Source organism: Suncus etruscus, chromosome 18 (genome assembly GCF_024139225.1).
Source record: "Suncus etruscus isolate mSunEtr1 chromosome 18, mSunEtr1.pri.cur, whole genome shotgun sequence".
NCBI classification, from domain to species: Eukaryota; Metazoa; Chordata; class Mammalia; order Eulipotyphla; family Soricidae; genus Suncus; species Suncus etruscus.
The window spans coordinates 55221175-55229596 of NC_064865.1; the positions used below are offsets into that span (position 1 = coordinate 55221175).

The window sequence follows — 8422 nt, forward strand, 5'->3', positions numbered from 1 at the left end:
AGGCAACAAAACTGACTTAAAACAGTAATAACTTTAACCTTTCAGTAACAATTTTTTTCAATCTGTAAACGCAAAAATCACATTATGTAGCTCAGAAACTATAAAAAAAAAACAGTATAGAGATTTTAAAGTACAAACCAGAACCTCTTTGTGCTTTTTAAAATTAAGCTTTTTTTGAATCTTTTTTTTTGGTGTCTATCAGCCATTTGTATTTTTCCCTTGTACCAGTAAAATAATATATTTAAACTAATTTAGAATAAATGTCCCTGGATCTTAGCAATACTTTTATTAAAAAAATATTTTTTCTCCAACATGTGGAGTAGTAGAAATTATTTCCGGTCCCTTTTTAGTTCAACTAACACTATTCATCAAATTTAAAAAGAATACATCAAAGCCAGAGGCAAGAATTACCAGGAATGTCACATATGGTGCTACCATATTTATCTATGTAAGATCTTGAACCAACACCCCCAAACTGGATCTCTATAGCAACCAAGTGAAAAACTCTGGTGACTTTACTATATATTTCCTTGCCTGGCTTCTGACAGGCCCTTGACTAGCATCTGTGGAAATCTCAGAGAATTTCTGCCTGCTGAGGCCCAGGACCCTGACAGAACATTTTCATTTTAGGTTAAAAGCTGTGGTCCACTGATTTCCTTCATCTGTTCCTGTAGTTGAGATTCTACTCTGACCCTTTAGAAAAAAAAAACGGCATTTTTTTTTTTTCAATTTTCTAACCTGGAACAACTTTACATTCTCAGCAAAGTCCTAAAGATAACACCGGAAAATCCTGTATATCTTTCCCATTGTTCCCCTTTGTATCAACATCTGTGTTTCTCACAAATAAATAAATAAAGGAATATGGGCACATTACTGTATACTCCAAATTTCGTTTGGATGTCATTGAATTTGACTTTTCTTTTTTCTGTTTTGAACATTATTCATGATGTCTCCTTACCTGTCTCAGGAGGTGATAATTTCTCAGAACCCCCTTGTTTTTAATTATGGGGAGTTTGAAGGGTGTAATCCAGGGATTGTTCTCAGATCACTCCTAGTGATGCCCAAGGACCACGAGAAGTGCTAGGCATGAACCCTGGGTCGGAAGTATGAGGTCAAGCACCCTCTGTACTTTACCACCTTATTTCTCCAGTCCCTCAGCATGTTCAATGACTGATGCTAGTTGTGACAGAAGCTGAGGGTAGTTTGCAGGTTCTTCCATTGTAAATCCACTCCCATTTTCCCAGAACAGAAAAGTCATGCTCCATCTGCTTAAGGAGTATTGAATTCAGAATAAATAACTCTGAATTCTTCTTTAGCAGTTGTTCCACACATCCCATTTATTTCTAACATTATTCTTGATTTAGAAATCTTAGGGCCGGAGAGAGAGCATGGAGGTAATGCATTTGTTTTGCATGCAGAAGGTCAGTGGTTTGAATCCCGGCATCCCATATGGTCCCCCGAGCCTGCCAGGAGCGATTTCTGAGCAAAGAACCAGGAGCAACCCCTGAGCATTGCCGGATGTGACCCAAAAATCAAACAAACAACAAAAAAGAAATCTTAAGGCAGGGAAAATAGTTCAAAGGTCTGGAGCATATACCTTGCATGAACGAGGAACTGAGTTTAATCTTCAGGAATGCCTGCCTGCCCCCCAAATCACTGATGGAGAGGACCCCAGAAGTTAATTGCCATATTCTACACGCATCTTATTTTTGTCTGATACATTTGTAAGACAAAATCAGTTTTCAAAGACTGTCATTTCTCTCTTGCCTTTATTACCTGCCTCATGTAGTATTAACAATTTTATTAACTATTAATTTACATTAATACAAGAGATGGCTTTCACAACCTGAATGTTACTATTCAAAACCTTAAACAATTCATTTTCATCTAGCATTTTCTTTCTTTCTTTAAGGCCACACCTGGCAATGCTAATGGTTAACTTCAGGCTCTGCACTCAGGGATTACTCCTGGCAGGCTCAGAGGACCACTTGTATGTACCCTTTCAAATTCCTGACTGAGAAAGTAGTATATATTCACACTTCATATCAAATTTTATTGTATATTTTAAGAAATAGTTCTATTCTTTATTTAAAAACATGTGTAAAATTGCAGATACAAAATGTACCTTTAACAAAATCTTTAGGCGGGCTGGAGATATAGCACAGCGGCGTTTGCCTTGCAAGCAGCCGATCCAGGACCAAAAATGGTTGGTTCGAATCCCGGTGTCCCATATGGTCCCCTGTGCCTGCCAGGAGCTATTTCTGAGCAGACAGCCAGGAGTAACCCCTGAGCAATGCCAGGTGTGGCCCAAAAACCAAAACCAAAACCAAAAACAAAAACAAAAAACAAAAAAAACAAAATCTTTAGGCTCAGGTGAACAAAGTGTTCATGCCTGGCTTGAGGCAAGGAACTGCTTTGGTGCTAGGCACCCCAGAATCACCCCCACTTGGCCAACAGCCTGACCTGATTGCTTGGTTAAGTATCAATGGGAATGGGGAACAGGCAGAGCTGGGAATAGCTTGGGAGGCCCTTTCCCATCCTCAACTAAGATTAACTTGCTGTGTACCTCTTGGTTTATCGTTAAATCAAACAATTTCATAATACTGAACCATGTTAGGACGTTTCAAAGGAAGATCCTTTACAGAAGCTACTCAAAACCGGAAACCGTGTGGCCTGGCCAAATTGGCTGAAATCCTCCAGGAATGCCATCAGAATTAAACGAGAAGCTGCAGAATCATAACATATGTCTCCTCGTTTGCCCTAATACAATCATTTGGGTTTAGCCATTACCTCCTAGAAAAATAAGCCCTTAAGATTCAGAATAGAGATAGTGTCACGAGCAGAGTATTTCCCTGCATGCAGCTGACTTCCGTTGGATCCATAGCGGCTAAAACCAGCCAGGAGTGATCCCTGAATGCAGAGGCAGGAGGAAGCTTCGAGCACAGCCAGGTGTGACCCCATCAACACCTCCTACCCCAATTAAGTACATATATAACCAGGAGGGAGGTTTTGAATATGGCCAGGTGAATCCACCTGCCTCAACTTCCATCCCTCAGTTTAATATATATTTAATTAATATATGTATTTAATCCACCTGCCTCAACTTCCATCCCCCAGTTTAATATAGTTTATATATATATATATAAACACCTGTTCAACTCAGCTCAGGGTCTATGTAGTTAATATTGCTGAGACCTTTCTTGTAGGAAATGGTTGAACAGAGTTGGCTCATGTCTAATCTAAGGCTCATGATCAGAGGACCCGGGTTATGAGGACCAGCACTGAGTTAGTGCTGACTTTTTAGCTTAGCAGGATTGGGAGGCCTGAGAGCCAGGTCATGACATCCCTTTAGTTTATGACATCCTTTTAGCTTATGACATGCCTGCTGTGTACAGCCTTTCTCTGACCATCTGGGTGGAGCCAGGAGTGATCCTGGAGTGGAATGCAGAAGAGGCAGGAGGAAGCTTTGAGCACACCCAGATGTGACTCTATTAACCCCCTACCCCAATTAAGTACATATTTAACCAGGAGGAGCTTTTGAGTATGGCCAGTGATTTCTACCTGCCTCAACCTCAATCCCCCCAATACATGTGAAACACCTGCTCATCCTAGCTCAGGGCCTATGTAAATATTGCTGACACCTTTCTTGCAGGAAAATGGTTGAACAGAGCAGTTTATAACGCTCTAATCTAGGGCTCATCAATCTTGGGTCTTTCTTTCAGAGGACCCGTATTATTAGGACCTAGGCTCCTTAGTACTGACTTTTTAGCTTAGCAGGATTGGGAAGCTTGCATAAATTAGGTCATGATACCCCTTTAGCATATGACATGCAGTGCACAGCCTTCCTCTGACCCTCTGGGTGGCTCTGAAAAGAGCCTTTGGTGTTTCCAGACAAGACGATCAAGACCACTAGCCGGGCTTCATCCCGAAGTTCATTTACTTTGTGACTTCTGACTCTCGGTCTTCTTGGGCAGCAACACGGCCTGGATATTGGGCAGGACGCCGCCCTGCGCGATAGTCACCCCTCCCAGCAGCTTGTTGAGCTCCTCGTCGTTCCTGATGGCCAGCTGCAAATGGCGCGGGATGATGCGCGTCTTCTTATTATCCCTCGAGGCGTTCCCTGCCAGCTCCAGGATCTCAGCTGTCAGATACTCCAGCACAGCCGCCAGGTACACCGGGGCCCCGGCCCCGATGCGATCCACATAGTTGCCCTTACGGAGCAGGCGGTGGAGCCGACCCACAGGAAACTGCAAACCCGCCCTGGATGAGCGGGACCTGGGTTTGGCGCGTACCTTACCTCCTTGCTGCTTCCCACGTCCGGACATCTCGAAAGCTTCACACCAGAGAAAAGTCGCAATGAGGCCTAGAGCCCGCTGCTGGGCCTATTTATACCCTGGCTGGAGGGTGCGCTCTGTTCTCTGATTGGCTGATGGCGTTCTGCCCCGTCCAATCAGAAAGGCTGGTCAGTTTCATCTCATTTGCAAACACGCCATTCCCCTCGTCCAATCAGCTGTTAGCTGCCTGACCCATCATAGGAGCGCTGAGGGTATAAATACCACCTGCAGGGCACCATTAGGACTTGGCTTCTCTGGTGACTGGCTCCATCCCCTTCCTTAGGGCATTTATTATAACGGTTGCCAGCTCTTGCTTCAAAGATGAGGCCCGAGCTGTCTACCAAGAAAGCTGTGATCTCCAAGAAGGGCTTTAAAAAAGCTGCCATCAAGGCTGAGAAGAAGGAAGGGAAGAAGCCCAAGAGAAGCCGCAAAGAGAGTTATTCCATCTACATCTTCAAGGTGCTCAAGCAAGTGCACCCCGACACGGGCATCTCGTCCAGGGCCATGAGCATCATGAATTCTTTAGTCTCGGATATCTTCGAGCGCATCGCAGGCGAGGCCTCCCGCTTGACTCATTATAACCGACGCTCCACCATCACCTCCCGGGAGGTCCAGACTGCTGTCCGGTTGCTGCTCCCCGGGGAACTGGCCAAGCATGCCGTGTCCGAGGGCACCAAGGCGGTCACCAAGTATGCCAGCTCCAAGTAAACGGACCAAGCATCTTGGAGGAAAAAACCAAAACAAACCCAAAGGCTCTTTTCAGAGCCACCCCCATGTCTCCCTAAAAAGGCTGTGACCCTGCTTTTGTGATGGATCATGGTGCTTCACTTCTAAGTAATGTGTTGGGTTTATTGCTTTAATATTAGTCCGAGTGTTGCATTTAGTTTATAAAGGATCATTAGGTTTTAATTATTTCAAACAAGTTGGGTGATTGCCCCTAGGGAGACCTTCAGAGCAGTTTCTATAACTGATGCATGCGTTTTGTCTTCTGGCCAGGAAGCCGCAGGTCCATCAAGAATTTTGCAACCCTATCTGGAGACAAGGTGACAAGACTTTGGGACCTACGGAAATGGGTGTAGAAATAGACTTCCAGGTTACATAGCTGTGCATGGGAAATTGGGCCTGTAGAGTGCCAGTTAGGAATTAAGCGCAAAGGTCAGGATTACTTAGGCAGATTGTAAGTGTGTGTGTGTGTGTGTGTGTGTGTGTTAAGCTATTTTTAGGGTTCCAAACAGGACATGTTGATAACAAATGTAATGTCATGGTGTCCTTAAACAGTGTCATCTGAAGGGCTTTTCACATGGATACTCAACAACCTGGCCAATATTGGCAAATAGTAACTGAATTTCCTCACCTTTTCATAGAGTGATATGGTCACTTTTTAAGAATCATTTAAAAATGATCTGTTCCAGAGTGATAGCACAGTGGGGAAGGTGTTTGCCTTGCACGAAACCAACCCAGTTTCTATCCCGGGCACCTTAGAAGCTTGCTCAAGTCCGCCAGGAATAACACCTGAGTGCCTCCAGGTGTGGCCCTTAAACAAAAAAGCAGACAAGCCGGAAACAGTGATAAAATTGAATTAAACTATATAAAGTGATCTATGATTTCTCAGAAACCTGTAGTTTAGCTGTAATCCTTACTTTCTCTCTGTGTAATGTGTGTCTGTATATAAAATATATATACCTTATTTTAAGTAAATATATGCACATTTAAATAAAAACTTTAGTATCGGGCCCGGAGAGATAGCACAGCAGCGTTTGCCTTGCAAGCAGCCGATCCAGGACCCAAGGTGGTTGGTTCGAATCCCGGTGTCCCATATGGTCCCCCGTGCCTGCCAGGAGCTATTTCTGAGCAGACAGCCAGGAGTAACCCCTGAGCACTGCCGGGTGTGACCCAAAAACCAAAAAAAAAAAAAAAAAAAAAAAACCAAAAAAAAAAAAAAACCAAAAAAACAAACAAACAACTTTAGTATCACTTGATAGAATATTCAGATTTACAGTAAAATATTGTAAGAAAAAAATCTCACACTTCTCTGCAAGATGAGCCTATCCCCAAAGCTTCTACATGCCCTACCCCAGGTCCCCCCAAAGAGCTTAATAAACATCGTACTTACTTTGGATTGAAAACAGCAGCTTCTTTCATTAGGGACCCAGTAAAACACAAACAGCTGCTCACTCTCAAATCCAAGTCAATTAAGCTACCATTCTACAGGTGACCTCATTACCTACCTAAGGTTTCTCATTGCTGTTGGGGTCAAAGATAAATAGGAATGTTATTAAAGGAAAATTTCTTTTTAGGCCAAAACCTTCTGTAGCTTTAAGATAAATGCATTTTTTGACTGAAAATACAAGTGATACATTTTAACTGAAGTGGCTGGTATAAGTAATATAAATTATGTTGATATAAGTAATGATAATAAATGGCAGGGAAGCTCAAGAAGTGGGACTAGTAGAACTGTAGCTCCACCTGCCTTTCTGCTTCCACAAATTAGTTTAAGAAAAAAAAGTTATGGGGGGCCAGAGAGATTGCATAGAGGTACAATGTTTGCCTTCCATGCAGAAGGACGGTGGTTTTGAATCCCTGTATCCTATATGGTCCCCCAAGCCTGCCAGGGGCAATTTCTGAGTGTAGAGCCAGGAGTAAACCCCTGAGCACTGCTGGGTGTGACCCCCCCCCCAAAAAAAAAAACTTGTGGTGCTGGAACAATAGCAGAACAGGTAGGGCTTTTGCCTTGTAAGCAAGGGTTTGATCCCTGGCATCCCATATGGTAGCCTGAGTCTGCCAGGAGTAATCACTGAGCATCACTGAGTGCAGTCAAAAAAAAAAAAAAAAAAAGAAAGGAAAAACAGTTGCCTAACAGTACAGCTCAAATTTCTTTTCTTTTTTGGTTTTTGGGCCACACCCGGCAGTGCTCAGGGGTTATTCCTGGCTGTCTGCTCAGAAATAGCTCCTGGCAGGCACGGGGGACCATATGGGGTGCTGGGATTTGAACCAGTCTGTCCTGGATCAGCTACTGCTGTGTTATCTCCTGGGCCCTGTGATGTGTACTTTTTTTCTTTTTTGGTTTTTGGGCCACACCCGGCGTTGCTCAGGGGCTACTCCTGGCTGTCTGCTCAGAAATAGCTCCTGGCAGGCACGGGGGACCATATGGGACATCGGGATTCAAACCAATCACCTTTGGTCCTGGATCAGATGCTTGCAAGGCAAACATCGCTGTGCTATCTCTCCGGGCCCCAGCTCAAATTTCTTTAGTGGTAAACAATTTTATGAGTTATAAGCTTTACTGCTGGCTCTTTAGTTCATAAGTCACAACATAGTATCTACATTATCAGGCAATATCTGTATGATTGGTAACCTGTCACTCATTTTAAAATTTTCTGATGATTGGTCATTGCACCAATATGTTTATCAGTTTATGCATAATTGAAAAGCATGTCATTTAGATTGCCTCCTTGTGTTCCAAAGGATAAACTTACAGAGCCAGAGAAGCAAAAGAGGAATGTTATGCCCAAGAGATGTAAATAAAATAATGAATAAATAAATAATAAAAAGGAAGACAAGAAAGAAAATTATCCCTGGAAGTAGAATTGAAATGGAACGTAAATGGAGTTTTAGAGTCACTACCTGCTCATGGGAATATTGATGTCCATGATCAAGAGACTATATGCAACCAGATGAATTTAATAAAGGTTCAACACTGACGTACTTTAGAAAATGTGGAAAAATAAAAGGATGTTGTTTTAGAAAAAGTGCACCAAGGAAAACATTTTATATTAAATACTTCTTGACACTTGAACTTAGAAAATCATAACAAGTCACAAGGGCACTGATGATATTATATGATAATTTCACCAGGGAATGATGCCCTTTCCATTCCATAAATTAAGTGAAGCAGAGAAGGCAAAAGAATCTCTCAACAGGGCCCGGAGAGATAGCACAGCGGTGTTTTCCTTGCAAGCAGCCCATCCAGGACCTAAGGTGGTTGGTTTGAATCCCGGTGTCCCATATGGTCCCCCTTGCCTGCCAGGAGCTATTTCTGAGCAGACAGCCAGGAGTAACCCCTGAGCACCGCTGGGTGTGGCCCTCAA

The 8422-nt window shown here is 43.1% G+C and overlaps 2 protein-coding genes across 2 annotated transcripts; one reads left to right on the forward strand and one right to left on the reverse strand.

The window, feature by feature from the left end:
• Positions 1–3932: 3932 nt before the first annotated feature.
• LOC125996129 (histone H2A.J-like) lies at positions 3933–4325 on the reverse strand. The gene has a single exon (XM_049765081.1). The coding sequence runs from the start codon at positions 4323–4325 to the stop codon at positions 3933–3935; it is 393 nt and encodes a 130-aa protein (XP_049621038.1).
• Positions 4326–4655: 330 nt separating this feature from the next.
• On the forward strand, positions 4656–5042 carry LOC125995845 (histone H2B type 1-A). The gene has a single exon (XM_049764815.1). The coding sequence runs from the start codon at positions 4656–4658 to the stop codon at positions 5040–5042; it is 387 nt and encodes a 128-aa protein (XP_049620772.1).
• Positions 5043–8422: the final 3380 nt, after the last annotated feature.

Bases quoted from the DNA above. Each gene is read 5' to 3' on its own strand.
- LOC125995845 (XM_049764815.1), top strand. From the start codon at position 4,656: ATGAGGCCCGAGCTGTCTACCAAGAAAGCTGTGATCTCCAAGAAGGGC.
- LOC125996129 (XM_049765081.1), bottom strand. From the start codon at position 4,325: ATGTCCGGACGTGGGAAGCAGCAAGGAGGTAAGGTACGCGCCAAACCC.